Raw genomic sequence first — 18548 nt, 5'->3', positions numbered from 1 at the left:
TGGACAGCCATACTCACTGACAGCCATACTTACTGTACGTTACTGGACAGCCATACTCACTGACAGCCATACTCACTGTACATTACTGCACAGCCATACTCACTGTACATTACTGGACAGCCATACTCACTGACAGCCATACTTACTGTACGTTACTGGACAGCCATACTCACTGACAGCCATACTCACTGTACATTACTGCACAGCCATACTCACTGTACATTACTGGACAGCCATGCTCACCTCACGTTACTGCACAGCCATACTCACTGACAGCCATACTCACTGTACATTACTGCACAGCCATACTCACTGTACATTACTGGACAGCCATGCTCACCTCACGTTACTGCTCAGCCATACTCACTGACAGCCATACTCACTGTACATTACTGGATAGCCATACTCACTGTACATTACTGCACAACCATACTCACTGTACGTTACTGGACAGCCATGCTCACCTCACGTTACTGCACAGCCATACTCACTGACAGCCATACTCACTGTACGTTACTGGATAGCCATACTCACTGTACGTTACTGCACAGCCATACTCACTGTACGTTACTGGACAACCATACTCACTGTACGTTACTGGACAGCCATACTCACTGTACGTTACTGCACAGCCATACTCACTGTACGTTACTGGACAACCATACTCACTGTACGTTACTGGACAGCCATACTCACTGACAGCCATTCTCACTGTACGTTACTGGACAGCCATACTCACTGACAGCCATACTCACTGTACGTTACTGCACAGCCATACTCACTGTACGTTACTGGACAACCATACTCACTGTATGTTACTGGACAGCCACACTCACTGTACGTTACTGGACAGCCATACTCACTGTATGTTACTGGACAGCCACACCCGGCAGAACCCGTTTCCAAGGCCCGATTTAGAAGTGTTTCCCTTTAACTCTGGGCAGGCATGCTGTGCTTGTAATTGGAGCCTGCTGACCCCTGAATGCCCCATGTCAAATGAGCTTTAATACTCAATTAATCAGAGCTTTAATAACTTTAAGCATATTGTAGTGAAATAATGGAATGGATGGACCTGTAGCATTTTGTACCAACCAGTAAATTACTAAATGAGACCACCACTGCGTTCATGTGTATAAAATATGCCAGGGGATTTCTAATTTCAGAATCTACGAAGTCCAGCAAATACTGTACTGTTGCCACTCTATCCCTGCCTGCCACTTACTAATGTGATCAACATAGAATGAGATTTAATTTATTATTATTATTATTATTATTATTATTATTATTATTATTATTATTAATAATAATAAAGATTCCTCTTTGCAAACTGTTAAAGTCACAAAAAATGTTTGCACAATGACAGCATGTCAGCTTTATATCTATGAGTGTGTATTCTCGATTTATGAAATCTCAGTTTCCTGTTCAGATCCATTGCCTGTACTCTGATTATTTAGTCCATTCGTTTGACTTAAAAAACAGTTTTTTGGCTGAACGTTCAGCACAAGGGTACAGAAAACACTCTGGAAGTAAAAGGTTGTGTTTGAAACTTTGGCTTCTGAAATCATATCTGTAATCTCTGTAAAAGAAACGCACTGGTGGAGAGGAATGATTCAGAGCTCCACCAGGGTTTCCCCCGAGCCCCTGCTCTGTGCTCCAGTGAGCTGCAGTGTGTGTGATGGGAGTGTGTCAGTGACACACACACACACACACACATGCAGCCAGCTACACACACACACACACACACACACACACAGCCAGCCACACACACACACACGCACGCTGCCAGCCACACACACACACACACAGCCAGCTACTCTCTCACACACACACACACGCACACACATGTAGCCAGCTACACACACACACACACATGCAGCCAGCTACACACACACACACACACACACACAGCCAGCTACACACACACACACACACACACACTGCCAGCCACACACACACACACACACACACACACATGCAGCCAGCTACACACACACACACACACACTGCCAGCCACACACACACACACACACTGCCAGCCACACACACACACACACACACACAGCCAGCTACTCTCACTCACACACACACACACACACACACACACACACACACACATGCAACCAGCTACACTCACATACACATACATGCAGCCAGCTACACACACACACACACACTGCCAGCCACACACACACATGCAGCCAGCTACACACACACACACACACACACACACACACACACTGCCAGCCACACACACACACATGCAACCAGCTACACACACACTCACATACACATACATGCAGCCAGCTACACACACACTCACATACACACACATGCAGCCAGCTACACACACGCACACACTGCCAGCCACACACACATGCAGCCAGCTACACACACACTCACATACACACACGTGCAGCCAGCTACACACACACACACACTCACATACACACACATGCAGAAAGCTACACACTCACACACACACACACAGAGCTAGCCAGCACATCATGTGTGCCTCATGCTAATGACAGCTGCAGCTGCCAGCTCTGTTTACATCCTCATCGCCACACTCATCACGATCAGCACCACCGCGCGTGAGTGTGTGCGTGTGTGCGCGTGCGTGTGTGTGTGCGTGTGTGCGTGCGTGTGTGTGCATGTGTGCGCGTGCGTGTGTGTGTGCGTGCATGCGTGTGTGGTTTTGAGCATGTTAGTGGACTAAATTTGAAAGGGTTCACAATGAGGACAGAAGCAGAAGAGGGATAAGGATACTATGTGCTAACAGAGGTGCCCTATTAGAGAATCAGTGTTTACTTCAACATGGCTGCTGCTGTTTAGTCTCAGTGCTGTTTCCCCACAGTCTGGGACACAAGCAGGGCCTAGCACTCGAAGGATATTATCAGGGAAGGGTCTTGTTTTCGTAAACTGACACCATCTGACCTCTGTGATGCCATATATTTTAATTTAATTTATTGGCCTTCAGTTGTGACAGCACGCAGGAGGGGCGGGGCCAGCAGGGTGTAACTGACAGCTGGGGCGTGATGTCATGTGGGCAAGGTGTGGTGTGAAGCCAGAGTGAGCTTTCACACGTCCCGGGACTGCACATACCCCCACCACCCCCCTTGCCCCCCCTCCGCTCCCCCATCCCCCCGGCCCATGCCAATGCAGTGATCTAAATCATTAAAGAAAACAAAGGTTACCTTGGGAATGAATGTTCTGCGCATCACATGAAATTCTCAAGTCAGATGGGTTCAAACTACTCTTCAAACAACAGGCCACTCCCCCACTCAGAAGGGCTGTCATTTTAAAAACTCTGGAATGTCTCTATCCTTCTCAACATTCAGCCCCGTCTCACGCTTCATACGGTACAATCAGGACCAGCTGCACACGCTGGGGACTGCACTGAGCAGGAAACTGCGCCTGTTCACCCTTCTCATGAAAGAGTCTGTTGTGACAGCAGCTGTTTGTGATTCTAGTGTTGATTCAAACCTCCAGACAGCTCAGTAGTACCAGCTCAGTAGTGTACCAGCTGGTTGATTTTAGTGTGATGTTCTCTAACCAGAGTTAATTTATTTCAAATTGTCCTTAATCAAATGTTTTTTTTTCTTTTCATTATTCAAGGATGTTTCCACATTTCTTAACAATGAAGCTGTACAACCAGATACCACTGAATTATACAAACTTCAGAAGGAATACATTTATAAGAAAGTAAGACATTTTTGGTCAAACTCTGAATCTGAAACCAAAATTATTTTCTTATTTTAAAAAATCTAAAATGGAATTGTTCACATTTTTGCTGTCCTGCCCGGATGTGAAATGGGTTTGTTTATGTGAGTATGTACTCCTTGAGGAGGGCAGTGTCAGAGCCTAGCGGGGGGATCAGTAATGGTCCTGCGCTGCTCTGGATTTCTGGGGGGGTGCACACGACAGGGGTCCCCGTTTGAAAACCCGCGTACTGTGCCACCTGTGACCCCCTCGTTCTGCCGCGGTTTGGTCATCACGCACGCAGCCTCCGCTCGCGTAAGCCCTCTGGTGAATTTAAACCGGCGAGCGGGGCGTAGGAGTACGGCGTAGGGGCGGGGCGTAGGAGTGGGAGCGGGGAGAGGCAGCCGGGGCGGGGCGTAGGGGCGGGAGTAGGAGAGGCAGCCGGGGCGGGGCATAGGGGCGGAAGTGGGAGAGGCGGCCGTGCGGGGTGTAGGAGCGGGGCGTAGGAGCAGGAGTGGGAGAGGTGGCCGTGGCGGGTCGTAGGAGCGGGGCGTAGGAGCGGGAGTGGGAGAGGTGGCCGGGGCGTGGGAGTGGGAGAGGTGGCCGGGGCGGGTCGTAGGAGCGAGAGTGGGAGAGGTGACCGGGGCGGGGCGTGGGAGTGGGAGAGGCAGCCGTGGGCGGTGTCGGAGCGGGGCGTAGGAGCAGGAGTGGTAGAGTCGGCCGGGGCGGGGCGTAGGAGCGGGGCGTAGGAGCGGGGCGTAGGAGCGGGAGTGGTAGAGGCGGCCGGGGCGGGGCGTAGGAGCGGGGCGTAGGAGTGGGAGCGGGAGAGGCGGCCGTACGGGGTGTAGCAGCGGGGCGTAGGAGCGGCCCTTTCAATGCAGGCCAGGCCTGGCACACAGAGTCAAGTCATGTGACCACATGGTGGGCGCAGCCTGGCCGAGGCCCTAAAATAGCCCCTGCAGGCATATATAGACACCTCCTGCTCCCTTCACCGCCAGGGGACCCCGTCAGCACCTGACAGGGAGCATACTGAACAGCTAGAGGGACCGAGCAGCACTGAAGCTTTAAATACTCACTTCCCTTCTTTCTCTGCTGGAAGAAAGTTCTGGTGGAATAGCTCAAGGAATCTGTGATTTCTAGAAGAGAATTAATAACTGGACTGAAGTAAAGCAGCAGGTTTGTGGAGGACGCAGGACCCAGGGGAATCTGCCCGGACCGGATCGCGCTTTCTCTGGATACTCCCGATTCCCCGCGGTGGTCTGATCCCTCAAAGGTCGGGAGCGCTCGCCAGTCGCGGGAATGAAGTACAGCCTCCAAAGCCTAGTGGACGAGTACACGCGATCCAGCCACTACAAGCCGCCCACGCAGTACACGCCAACGCGCTACACACCAACGAGTTACACACCCACGTACTACTCACCCACGACTTACACACCCACGCTTTACACCCCCACACATTACACCCCCACACAATGCTCCTCCGCGCTCTACGCGCCGAAGCAGTCCAGCGCTAAGTCCTCCGCAGCGTCGGGCTATGCGCCGGAGCAGCGCGCTAGCGTGGGGAACATGCCGCGGCGCCGCGCGGTACTCAAGTCCGCTCGCGCCGTGCACTTCCCCAACGACGTCGTCTTCCAGGACCACATCCGGCACGGGGACATGCAGCAGATTGGACGGTTCCTCAGGGCCCAGAAAGTCAGAATAAACAAGCCTTTCCCCTCCGGTGAGTCCGCCCCCCAGCCTCCCTCCCCCCTCAGGGCAGGTTTTCCTCAAAGGGAAGGAACAGTGTAGCATAGTGGTTAGAGAACTGGGTTTGTAACTGAAAGGTTGCAGGTTTGACTCCCAGGTAGGACACTGCCGTTGTACCCTTGAGAAAGACACTGCATTGCTTCACTTTATATCCAGCTGTGTAAATGGATAGTGTAAGTCGCTGTTTGCCTGTAATGCAATGACATGGCAGCTGGCCTCAGGCTGGATAATGTGGAGTGTGAAGGGTTAATTGAAGGGTCCAAAAACCTCCCCTTTCCATAGCGCCTCCACCAGCACAGTGTCCCCTTCCAGTGTCCACTTCCAGGGCGCTTCTCCTCGTTCACACTGTCAGTGTGAAATACGATTCACATGTTCATTTTCCTGTGACCACATTACCGCTCACCATTTACTCCACCCGATTCGCAGATTTAATGCCTCCGTGACATTCTCAGACTGCGAGCACACACTTAGGCTTCAGTGTTCCAGGGTTTCTGTGCTGTTTCTGTACCTGCGCAAAGGAACTGTGCTTTACCCTGAACTCTGCTGCATAACTGTGCCATGTCTTCTCCTGTGCCATCGCAGCTGTGCCGTATCCTGCCTGGCCTTGGTGTGTCTGTGCCATAACTCAGCCTTTGCTGGTGCTGTTCTAATCTTGTGTCCTTGTCTCTGTACTGTACCTTGGCCTGTGTTGCCATCTCTGTGCTGTAACATGGCCTGTGTTGATGTCTCTGTGCTGTACCCTGACCTGTGTCCTTGTCTCTGTGCTGTACCCTGGCCTGTGTTGATGTCTCTGTGCTGCACCCTGACCTGTGTCCTTGTCTCTGTGCTGTAACATGGCCTGTGTTGATGTCTCTGTGCTGTACCCTGACCTGTGTCCTTGTCTCTGTGCTGTACCCTGGCCTGTGTTGATGTCTCTGTGCTGCACCCTGACCTGTGTTGATGTCTCTGTGCTGTACCCTGACCTGTGTCCTTGTCTCTGTGCTGTAACATGGCCTGTGTTGATGTCTCTGTGCTGTACCCTGACCTGTGTCCTTGTCTCTGTGCTGTACCCTGGCCTGTGTTGATGTCTCTGTGCTGCACCCTGACCTGTGTTGATGTCTCTGTGCTGTACCCTGGCCTGGGTTGACGTCTCTGTGCTGCACCCTTACCTGTCCTGTCTGGCGCCCTCTGCAGGTATGGTGGCACTTCACGAGGCTGTGCTCACAGGGAACCTGGACTGCGTGAAACTGCTGGTGACGCATGGAGCAGACGTTCACCAGCGCGACGACGATGGCTGGACTGCTCTGCACATGGCCTGCAGCGATGGCTACCCTGAAATCGCCCGGTGAGATGTCCACTAACCGTTACACCGCCACAAACCGTTACACCGTCACACAAACCGTTATACTGTTACAGAACTGTTACACCGTCACACTAACCTTTACACCATCACACTAACCTTTACACCGTCACACAAACCTTTACACCGTCACACAAACCGTTATACTGTTACAGAACTGTTACACCGTCACACTAACCTTTACACCGTCACACAAACCTTTACACCGTCACACAAACCTTTACACCGTCACACAAATCTTTACACCGTCACACAAACCGTTACACCGTCACACAAAGGTGACTGTGCCGTTTTTCCCGCCCAGTTTCCTGCTGGCTCAGGGTGCCAGCACGGTGGCGGAGAACGATTCCGGGGAAAGGCCGGCGGATCTCATCGACCCCGAGTGCAAGGAGCTGGCCAAGCTGTTCGAGGTGGGCTGCGTGTGACCCCCCCCCCCCCCCCCCGCCTGCGGCCACCTGGACTCACCCAGCCCGTGACCCTCGCTGGGGCATTTTAGTCACCATGGTGACGGGGACGGAATGGAGAGGTGCGCGGAGCTGACAAACCCGACTCCAGCAGGGCGAGCACGCGAGCTCCGGCGGCACTGACCCACTTTCCCTCTCACCCTTATCTCTGCACACTTCTGCTTTGTATTATTATCGTTTTTTACCACATTAACATTCAACACGTTATGAAATGGTGCTGTATGGTTTGTGTATGGCGCTTTCCCTCGTACTATTTTGTACAGCTCTGTTTGAGTATGAAACGTGACAGCAAAAAGCCGATATGACGCCTTGTATCCGCATGCCTGCCCCTCTGAGCCGCAATGGCCCACTGCTCTGACGATGTAGCCTCCATTACGCTTGATGCCAATGACACACTTACAGACCCGATCCATTTATCTTCCACATAAACCTCCAGCCCAGCATGCCCCCTCCATCCTCTGCACAGGACCCGCCGCGCTCTCTAATTACCTTATTTTAAATCAGCCGAAAAGGACAAAGGGTCAAATGAACAGGAAGAGCCAGAATGGCAGCACCTCTGGGAGAAACGGCACGTTTCCTCTCTGCTGGGCAGAACGAGGAGGACGCTGATACTTCTCCTCAGAAACGACACTTAAAGGACTCCAGCACATTGTGCTGCGCGTCGCACCGTTCATGAACATGTACTGTCCTGTGCTGTCATGGTTACTGCAAGGAGGCGTTGCCCAAGTGTGTCCTGTATGCTGAATTTACATGAAAGTCTGTAGAAGTCTTAATCTTTATTTTTTGCTTTTTTAAAAACAAAACACTGTTTTTTCATAAATAAAGTTGGGTTTCTTAACAATCCACTGTAAAAATGCTCAATTTGTATTTATTGCTCATGTGAGAATCTTTCTTCTATTATCTACACGTGATTATACTTGGGTACATTCTGTGACGCTGACATTCTATACCATGGATTCTCTTTTCTCCTTTCTGCAAAGTACTGTGGATATGACACAAATCCACCCACAGAAAAATAAAGAAAATGATGCATCTTCTGCACACTTACCCATTTCACATTTCTCAGCATACTATTTATAATGTTAGAACAGGCCACATTACGCAAAATGTATTGTAGTACAGTTAAATTACCCAAATGACATACTAACTTCCACTAAATAAAAAGTATGCGTATATTTTCAGCATACCTGTTTACCAAATAGTAACTATGTAAGTAATGCACTGCATACTACATAAGCAATTAGGACACAATATGTGGTTTCCAGAGTGTTCTATGATGTTATGACATGAGTGGATGTTATCAGCCTTCCTAGCACTGTTGACTACCAATGACTGGCAATGCGTTTTAAAAACATCATACATACATAATAACCGGTAGAACATGATTGGAATAATAGCACAATGTAAATTGGCTCAAATATTTAGACATGGCCCAATATTATATTTTATACTTTCCAGCATACATTTTTATTGGTCTGACATATCCACCCTCCCATGGTTGGGTTGCGGTGGAACCCTTCGAGTATATAATATGGGTGGGACCGAGCGCTCTCGATACATGCGTTTTGCACTGAGATGGATGTGGACTGTCCTCCCTTCGCTATGCAGGTAACACCCTGACCTTTCAGGAGGCTCAGGGTGGAGAGGGACCGTAGCCTGGCGGTGCGTCTGAAAGCTACTGGACGAACAATATTTTTTAATCATGAACACCACATCTTTGCCTTCATCATTTCCAGTACAACTAAGCAGCCATCACTGAACCAGTAACAAAGCATGTCTTTCACTTCAGAGCAAGGCTTTCCATTTTCAGAGGACTTTCAAAGGAAGGCCGTAGCGCCACTGCCACCTCGTGGTAAGCATATTAGTTTTAATACGGACTGTTCGGAGTGAAGAGTAGGACCACATTGTTCCATTTTTATCAAAACGCTAGTAAAAATGCGATGACGTATGCTAAAAACTGTTTTTCACCTTGCTGAAAAAAAAACATCATACGTTTCCAGATGAACATGCCTTATGCTATTCCAAGCTGGGCCGTTGGTAGATCAACTTTGTCAAGATGATAATGTAATTGTCATTCTGGTAAACCTGTCACAGACCAGCCGGTTCGGACATGCTGGTCACCAGCGTATCCACCGTCGCTGATTTATGCAGTTTTTTCCATCCGGGTATGGGAATGATAAATGAAGATGAAAAGAGTGCTCATTCAAATGTATAACAATTAAAAGTATTGATTATAACATTTTCTATGACAAGTTACTCGGATTTTTTAAGAACACTAATCATTTGCTTCGTTATTGTATTACGTCATATTGTTCTGAAACGGTAGACTATTTAAAATTTAATAGGCGATATTCGTAACCCTTTTCTAGTCAAAGCTGCCACATATTAAAAAATTAGCTAGCAAGGGTCTTAGAGCTTCTAAACATGGCGATACGTGCCGTCACGCGGCAACCTTCAGTCCAGAACAACTGGCAATGGATCTTTTAGTGCCATCAAAATATTAAATGTATCCTCTTTTGAGACCTTTCATGATCCTAGTTCTGCTTCTTCTTCCGTTCAGTTCTCCCGGAAGGAATTGGTTGGCATTGGCAACGTTGCAGCTGCCAGAGGTACCGGTCGATGGCCAGAGGCCTGCATCCCTGCAGAAGAACAGAGAAACTCAAAGAAAGACAAAGCGAGGTATAATCTAACACGCTAGTTCAGCGGCTGGTCCGTTTAACGCCGTTTAATAACATTCTGACACGCAATCTGGACGGGACAGGACAAACCACATCCCGAGTGCAGCAAGGTGTCTGACGTCGGAAACACTAACGTGCATGTAGCATTAACTGGTTGCATCTGTTATACAAGGTTGAAGCTATCGGCACTGACGCTATATAGGCGTTTCATTCGTGTTAAAACGCATTGCTTGCAACCTGGTTACCTGAGAGTACATGTGAATGACTACCGTTTTGTCGTGTAGCCTTGGTTTTACTAGCTATGTCAGAAGCATGTAATTTATAACTAAATAACGAAATCACATGCGGTACGTATAGCCTACGCTGTCAGGCAACTAGAGACCGTACATGTTCTCTGTCCAGCTAGGTGAGTTGTTCAATACCTCGCTAGAGCAACCCTCACCAGCCTGGACACAGAGCGGTCTTTATCGAGCCAGTAGGCTACTTCCCATCAAGCCAGTTAGCCATGGCAGTCGTTCACTATATCTGAGCTTAGGTAAGCTAGCTGGTTAGTGTGATCCAGTGTGATTTTATGCATTTGGCCAATAGTTTTAAAATCCATTTCTTTTCAGATATTATTCCTAGTAACGAGTACAGGATCGCTTGTGTTAAGTATAATATTGGATGGTATCTAGTCGAATATGCCGTTAGATATGTTTGATTAAACTGGTTATTGATGTTAACGTGTGTAGTTGTCTCCTGTTGTATTCATGAAATGTACGTCTTTGTATAATTTTCACGGATAGAAAGAAATAAGACAAGGGTCTCGTGATCTGAACTCCAGCGAACCAAACAGCCTCGCCATTCAGGAGCGCGAGAAGCCAAATATCAGCCACACAAATGACCAGGTAAGGACCGCAATGTCTGCATTTCCGAGTTCATTACAGACTCGAATTCTTTTTGATTTTCAACAACATCCGTATTTCTGTAGACCTTGGAAAAGGTTTAAATTTAACCTTTTTAGCAGCAGGTTAAAGCCACTGCAGATATATGTTGATATAATGTACAGGATCATTACTATAGCGGTGGGAATTTTAGAGGTTGCATTTTGTTCCTCCGTTACATATTGATATTGTTGGTGTTGCTTCTATATTGTGACAGTTCTTCAGCACCAAGAATGATTCACAGCTACAGACGAACCTCCAGCCCCCGCTCCCCTACAAACATGGGAGAAATATTCACCCCTGCACACGAGGAGAACGTGCGCTTTATTCACGAGAGTAAGTGAATCAGAGGCAGGGACAATGATTGGTCAGTAACACTGAACAGAGTATACATTGAACATTTGAAATATGCTGGCCTTTGCTTGGGACAAAAAGGATATGGTGCACCTAAATGGTGTTATTTTGCCCTGTTTCAGTGCCCCATTAACAGAATTGGGGTAGCAGTCCCATAAACCCTTCATGGCTGTAATACAGTTTGTGTACCTGCTTTATCTAATTAAGTGAAGTTGAATGCCAGTGTGAATTCCTTTGAGGGATAATAACAGAAAAAAATATAAAGGCAAAAAGTCTCCTCACACATTTTTAACTACATAGTTCTTTCACAAGAGAGTGTGTCAGCACATACTACACTTGTCAAGTGAATGCCAAAATGGGTCCATATTATATTAATGGCTCATTCTGCCCAAGGGTACAGTGGAAATGAGTGGCATGGGCGGTGTGAAACTGCTGGTGGTTTTGTGCTTGTGCAGCCTGGCAGTGCGAAACTGCTGGTGGTTTTGTGCTTGTGCAGCCTGGCAGTGCGTGCTGCGAGACGTCCGGTCCCTCCAGAGCAGCGAGCGCAGTCTTCGGGGGCCCCAGGAGTACGTGGAGAAGAACCCAAATCCAGCCCTGCACTGTGAGTACCCGGGACAAACTGTATATGACCAGGGGTCCACAAATCTGAGGGGCCTGCGCTCCGTTTCAGGGGCCACACTGCCTCTGAGGAAGATTAGCACATTAGTGACATTAGCTCAGGAGGTAGAGCAGTCGCACTCAGAGTTTGATCCCTTCTGGGCAAAAAGTGCCGAAGTCTCAACTGGAGACCTTGAGTTAGATGCCTAACCCTTAATTGCTCCCAACGACATGATAGGGTGTGTGTGTGTGCGCGTGTGAATGTGTGCGTGTGAGAGAGAGAGAGAGAATGGGTGAATGAGAGGCATTCATTGTGAAGTGCTTTGTGTAGCCGTAGTTGCTATGCTACATAAATTCAGTCCATTTACCACTGATCAATTTGCTCTCATATAGACTGTTTGCAGCTGTATGGTCTGACCACAACAGAGGCATGGGTGAGAGAGAGCGTAAAAATGGGATGTATATGTAGTTTAACCATGCCTGCATTTCAGACAGGCAGATTTGTTCAGAAATCTGTTCTCAGTGTGTTGGTAGACGCGGGATCTTTGTTATGCGCGTGCTGTTTTGATTTTCTTTATCCCTTTCCTCCAGCTTTCACCCCAGTTGATTTAAGTGACATCAGGAAACGGAACTCGCAAGACTGCAGGAAGTCGTAGTCCTTCGTCTCCCTGCCCCCTTCCGTGCTCCAGCTGCGCCTGTATGGAAAAGTTCCTTCACCAATTATCTCTGCTGCCAGGCAGCCAGCCAGCCAACCAGATAACATGGTGGCCTGTGCCTAGCAGGCCCCTCCCACTTCTGCCTGTCAGGCTGGTGGCTCCTCCCCCAGCAGACTGATGGACATTTCCCTAGTTTTGGAGGTCTCTGTTTTTCTATTCCAGGCTCTCTCCTCTGTTTACCTCCACTGGGGAAGAGGGACAACAAGAAGGCTGGGATTTCGTTTTCAGGGATTTTCATTGTTCTTGGTTTTATATATGTATGATTTTAAGCTATTGAGGAGTCACAAGAACTTAGATGAATGGAGAAGGTAGAGGCAGGCTCTATTCTAACACTTTTTCCTAGGAGCACATGTGCTCCCATTAGGAGCACACTAATGCATCCAAATTACCTTTGATCCCCTTCAATGCCCAATGCCCCAGAATACTTAACATATGTAACAGCAGCTGTGTTTAGCCTGAGAACGCAATCCAGACACGTTCTTTTAAATCAAAAGGTACGGAGTGAACCTCTGTAGCAGATCCGCTTCGCAGTACGGACCCCCCCCCCCCCCCAATCTTTGGAGCCGGACAGTTTCGCTCTCAGCCAAACCAAATGAGGCCGTGCGGATGTACACGGTTCCACGGTGACTCCCTGTGACTGGGGTGGTGCCAGGGCAGCCAATAGAGTGGCTGAGTTTGCCAGAATGGGATTCCGTGGGATTCCAGTCATGGGTCCTTTACATCGCTCCCCAGTAAAGCAGTGTACTGGTTCACATGGGGTTACTGGCAGACGGTACTGTGCTTCAAAATCCAGCCCCTGGCTGTTGAGAAACTGTAGGTGGTGGGAGGAATTGTGGTCCTTGTAGTGAGTCAATTGTAGGGTTTTAATATTATTTATAATTTTATTATATGAGCATATTTACATATTTGTAATGTGTGTAAAGCAGGGTTAGGGTGGAGCCACAGTGGGTGGTGGACAGAATGGTTGGAATACGCAGATTTGTGCTTCCATTGTCCTCAGGGGACTGGTGCATGGATGATGGAGGAGAGAGCCAATGTAGGAAATCGGGATCAAAAACAAAACTCACCTTCTGTGCTCCAATTGCAGTGCAGTTGGCAGTGACAGAGATGATGCAACCCGGGTTCCCAATTCAGTCTAGTCACCTGAAAGTGGCTTCGCAATTTGGGTTTTTTTTTTCCCTGACCCAAAGATAATTTATTTTTTAAAGATGAGTAAAAAAAGTACAGTAAAAAAAAGCCTTATTTTGAGCCTCCTCAGTGAAATCTTTGTACAAATTATGGCGCTCTGCTTGTAGTGAAACTGACAGCCAGTGGGAATTAAGAAGGGAACCAGTTATTTTATTTTCGACACACCGGAAGCCTTTTATTCACAAAGAGATCAAGGGTGAAGAACTTGATAAATTGTCCTGAGGTTTGTAACTAGGAAAGTTATGTAAATAAAGATTTCGTAAGACGAGAGGTGATCTTCCATTCATTTTAAATACGATTTCTGTGACCACCAAAATGCTGCATATGGGTCATACAATGCTTTGCAAAGTAAAGATTTCACTAGAGACTCCCTTGATGTTTTTGTCCTTTAATATTGCTGTTTATTTAACACAATGCATTTTATAGGCTCACTAGCTGGTCCCCATGCATTGTTTGGCCAAACATCTGTTATAACCGATACCTAATCACCCGAGCCAGTCGATTTAGGTAGGCTATTTGTGCTTTTTTTGTTATTCCGTTTTTACCCCGCCCCCCACCTCCTTGTTTTTTTTTCTTTCTCTTAGTTGCCAACAAACATTTGAAGGGAAAATATTTGAGCCGTTAACTGGCACCTATAATCAATACAACACAAAGTCTACACACTGGTGCTGTAGAGATCCCAATTATCACAATGTCAGTTAGCTACAAACCCCAATTTCTGTCTGTTAATGAACGTATAATTTTTGAAAAATAATTTCTTATTGCAAATACAGTAATATAAGTATGAATTATTGATATGCCTCATATTTGACAGAGATTTTTTTTTTTAACCACGGAACTGGCATGGAGTGGGGGCCAGATAATTAGGTCTGTGGCTTGTGAATTTGGCATAACCCGTTGTTTACCAGTATAAACTACACTCAGCGTAGAAGTACCCACAAAAACGGGTCATGGTAACCTTTTCTGGTCCGCCCGCGAAAATCCGGAAAACCGGAAGTTGTGTCTATTGTTTTTACGTAATTTCCAGCAATTATAAAGTCAGTCACTGCCCCACTTCCGTCATCATTCCGTAGTTAGCTGGTCAGCGCCGAGGAGACTGCTAGCGAGCTAGTGTAGGTCAGAATAGCGAAGTGCAAGATTGTTTGGTTTAGCTAGCTGATTACAGTTTAAGCATTAGTTTAGGGTTCAGTATGGCTGATAAAATGGATATGTCTTTGGACGACATAATCAAACAAAACAGGCAGCAACGTGGGGGTGGAGGAGGCCGCGGAGGTAGGGGGAATCGAGGCCGGGGTGGTTCGGGCGGCGGACGAGGCGGCAGCGTCGGTCGACTTGGAGGTGGAGGCGGCTTTGGGGGCCGAGGAGGAGGATCAGGCCCTATGCGGAATCGACAGAACCTGAGCCGGGGTAGAAGCAGACCAACGCCGTACAGCAGGGTATGAGAAAGAAAACGGAATATGCAAACAGAGGAGAAAAACGTGGCACCTGAAAATGCCCGAGTCAAGTATTTTTTTAATCTGGCTAGCTGGCTAAATCGTTAGCTAGCTAGATCCATGTAGCTAGCTAATCCTGGGATTTCTCTGGAATCGTAATGTGAAGGAAAATGTTTGTCGGGCAGTTAATTTTATCATCAACATCTCAAGGATGTTTAATTACGTTTTCCTTTCCCAAAACCTGTTTGTTTTGCCATAGTCGTTTTTTTCAACTCAGTCACAACGGAGTGTTTAGTATTAGATATCGTTTGCTGTTTGGAGCGCCATTTTGAATTCTGGATCATCAAAACAACAGATTTCCTCACAAGCTTGCGGTTTTCTGAAATTCTGCAGCGAAGTATCGTTTTTTTCGTACTGCAAACCATTGCACCGAAGAATCATTCAACCAATTTGTAAAATTTCGATTTGGTCACACAAGCCAAGAAGTGCTCATTGAAACCGGTTAATGAATGAACGCCTTTGTTCAAGGGTTCATTATTCGCCTCAAGCTTCTTTGTAGGGGCACGATATTTACCTGTAATTATTTAGTTGATTATTAATGGACTTCAGAAACCCAAGACCAAGAGGTGAACGACGACCGACCGTTTCGCGAAAAAAATCTGTACAAACAAAATGGCGTAGCCTCAAAATGGACGTTCAAATGGCCGCCACTGCTGGATACGAGAAGAAAATGACGACAGAAGTACCACAACCGCTTGCAATTATTAACGATTTTTAACGGACTTTTAATCTGGACGAGTGAAGTGAGACCGACATTTTAACTCCGATGGAAAGACCTTGCAGCACTGAGATCGGGCCGGCGGGATGTTTTTTTACGCAAGTGGACTCTCCTCGGAACAGTGGATTCCCTCGATCTACACCAGTCGAAGGAACGCCTTGCGGCCTTGGCTCCTGGGGTGTTCGCGGCTGATCGGGCGGCAAGCAGTTTTCTGGGGAATTTGGGTACTAAGCGGGAGGGCCGAATTACTATGGGGCATGAGTGGGTACTTCTGCAACTGACGATATCCAGGCTAATTGCACCGCATAATCTGCATCTCCCGGTGCAATTAGTGTGATATGAGCAATTTAATGCATTGTTCTAGGTGAAGTGGGTTCCATGTATGCTATATCAGGAAATGTGTCCATCTTTGTCACATTAGAAATGTACATTTTAATTGAAACGATTAATATTTATCTCGACAGTAGTACAGTTTAATGGTACTCGATTTATAATTGATGTTTATTTGCCCCTCATTGTTTTGGGGCTTTGTGGTTTCTGTCCTGTGCTGACTGTGTGTTTTGCTGTGCTTGCTTGGGCCTCTGTGTATTTGCTGGGGTGTGGGTGTGTGGCGTGGGACAGCGGTGTTTCCTCTGCATGCAGTCCGCACAGGAAGGCCCGCGGAGCCCACAGTCAGCAGGTGCGTTCTCTCTCTCCTCTTCCAGCCCAAACAACTCCCGGACAAGTGGCAGCACGACCTGTTCGACAGCGGCTTCAGCACCACCGGCGCGGGCACGGGGGGCGGCGTCGAGACGGGGGGCAAGCTCCTCGTGTCCAACCTCGACTTCGGGGTGTCGGACGCAGACATTCAGGTAAGCTTTGGGCGCAGTGCTTTAGGATTCCTCCCCGCTGCTGGGCTGTAATGGCTGATCTCTTAGCGCTGCTCAGACTCCGCAGGAGCTGTTGGGCTGTAATGGCTGAGCTCTTACGGCTGCTCAGACTCCGCAGGAGCTGTTGGGCTGTAATGGCTGAGCTCTTACGGCTGCTCTGACTCCTCAGGAGCTGTTTGCGGAGTTCGGGACGCTGAAGAAGGCGGCCGTGCACTACGACCGGTCGGGGCGCAGCCTGGGCACCGCGGACGTCCACTTTGAGAGGAAGGCCGACGCGCTCAAGGCCATGAAGCAGTATAACGGTGTTCCTCTGGATGGTGAGTGATACCCCTCTCTTCCCCCCCCCCCCCCCAAAAAAGCATTTAGGGTCTGTCCACATTAAGCTGCTCAATGAAACTGGTCTGTTATGTTGGACTGCAAAACTGTGTATTGATAAAGGAAAGTTCCAGCCTGAAGACACGCTCGCATTAAACTGCACTTTGGCAATCACAGCAGGCGATGTCACATTGTTTACAGAACTGAGGTTTGGCTACGGGAAGGTCAAAAGAAATTAGGACCTGTGATGTGTTATCAACAATATACAGATTATAACAAGGCCTGGAATTTTTCTTTAATTTAAGTCTCTTTTTTTTTTCTTTTTTTTTTTTTTTGCAGGAAGGCCAATGAACATCCAGTTGGTGACCTCGCAGATCGACACACAGCGACGGCCTCCGATGCAGGGGTACGGTCTCGCTCATTTCGGTCTCCTGTTGCGCCTCGTCCCGTGTCTGGTGTACGTTTCGCTCACCGGGCTCTTCTGTCTCGTCCCTGCAGGCTGAACCGCGGTGGCGGGGTGATGAACAGGATTCGCGGTGGAGGGTTCACGGGCATGCAGAGACGGGGGGGGTCGCGGCGGTGGCGCCAGGGGCAGAGGGCGGGGGGGCGGCGGCAGGAGCAACCCCAAGCAGCAGCTCTCAGCCGAGGAGCTGGACGCCCAGCTAGATGCCTACAACGCGCGGGTGAGTGCTGCAGGAAGGAGCGCTCTGCCTCTGCTCCTGCCAGTGTGGACCACGCTCTTACTTCCACTTTCATTTACTGTTAAACTGTCCATGTGAATCATGTAATGCTAATCTCAGTATAAACTCTTTGAATGGATGATACCTATTTTTCAGTTGCATCAGTGTTTATGGAATGTTATTGTGGATAGATCAGGGCATGCCCCTTAAGTTAGACCAGCATTGTTGCCCTGGAAGTCTTGACTTGCGCTCGGAAAAGCCAACTCCTCACCTAAAGCAGTGATGCCAGCCCTGTTCCTGGAGATCTACCATCATGTTGGTTTTAATTTCACCTCTAATTTGGCATCTGATTCTACTAATTTGCAGCTCAATGCAAACCTTTAACTGTTGAATGACGTGTGCTTTGTTAGGGTGGGATTGACACCTTATAGGATCTAGATCTCCTGAATTGGTTTGGTTACCACTGACCTAAATAATTGCTGTTACTTGTGTTGCAGATGGATACCACCTAAGATGTCTGCCCCAGCTGCATTTCCTGCTCTGGCCAGAGGGGGGCATCCTGCACCCACCGGGGGGGAGGCGGTTTTTACACTCTCCAGTCCTCGAATTTGTTTTAAATTTGTGTAACATTATTTTATTTCTCCTTTTAAATGCTCTGTTTTTGTACTATTTTTTGGAAAAAATTGACTGGTTGTCTGACTGTAGGATGGAGGGGAATGGTTGTTGCTTTGCCTCTCTTTAGATTCTTGTAATAAACCTGCAGTATACA

The 18548-nt window shown here is 48.1% G+C and overlaps 3 protein-coding genes across 5 annotated transcripts; all 3 read left to right on the top strand.

Annotated features, from left to right (window-relative positions):
- The first annotated feature begins 4546 nt into the window (after positions 1 to 4546).
- On the top strand, positions 4547 to 8104 carry LOC118216061 (protein phosphatase 1 regulatory subunit 27). Its single transcript, XM_035397072.1, has 3 exons — positions 4547 to 5419; positions 6619 to 6769; positions 7089 to 8104. The coding sequence occupies exons 1-3, from the start codon at positions 4999 to 5001 to the stop codon at positions 7207 to 7209; spliced, it is 693 nt and encodes a 230-aa protein (XP_035252963.1). The 5' UTR covers positions 4547 to 4998; the 3' UTR covers positions 7210 to 8104.
- Positions 8105 to 9610: 1506 nt separating this feature from the next.
- LOC118216063 (mapk-regulated corepressor-interacting protein 1-like) lies at positions 9611 to 14074 on the top strand. 3 transcript variants are annotated; one of them, XM_035397074.1, is made up of 5 exons: positions 9611 to 9927; positions 10712 to 10813; positions 11067 to 11185; positions 11659 to 11804; positions 12392 to 14074. In XM_035397074.1, exons 1-5 carry the CDS (start codon positions 9868 to 9870, stop codon positions 12454 to 12456), a joined length of 492 nt encoding a protein of 163 aa, XP_035252965.1. In that variant the 5' UTR covers positions 9611 to 9867; the 3' UTR covers positions 12457 to 14074. The 3 variants fall into 3 exon arrangements, with proteins under 3 accessions (XP_035252965.1, XP_035252967.1, XP_035252966.1); XM_035397076.1 differs by having other exon boundaries at positions 9641 to 10036; positions 11700 to 11804; XM_035397075.1 differs by having other exon boundaries at positions 9642 to 9927; positions 11700 to 11804.
- Positions 14075 to 14751: 677 nt separating this feature from the next.
- On the top strand, positions 14752 to 18548 carry alyref (Aly/REF export factor). The gene is given in 7 exon segments (XM_035397071.1): positions 14752 to 15140; positions 16620 to 16766; positions 16954 to 17101; positions 17439 to 17505; positions 17598 to 17676; positions 17678 to 17782; positions 18277 to 18548. Coding segments are annotated over 7 exon segments (807 nt in total). The 5' UTR covers positions 14752 to 14894; the 3' UTR covers positions 18292 to 18548.

Source organism: Anguilla anguilla, chromosome 17 (assembly GCF_013347855.1).
Source record: "Anguilla anguilla isolate fAngAng1 chromosome 17, fAngAng1.pri, whole genome shotgun sequence".
In the NCBI taxonomy this organism is placed as follows: domain Eukaryota; kingdom Metazoa; phylum Chordata; class Actinopteri; order Anguilliformes; family Anguillidae; genus Anguilla; species Anguilla anguilla.
Note: the sequence above shows the minus strand (reverse complement) of the source record. Positions and strands in the feature narration are given on the sequence as shown.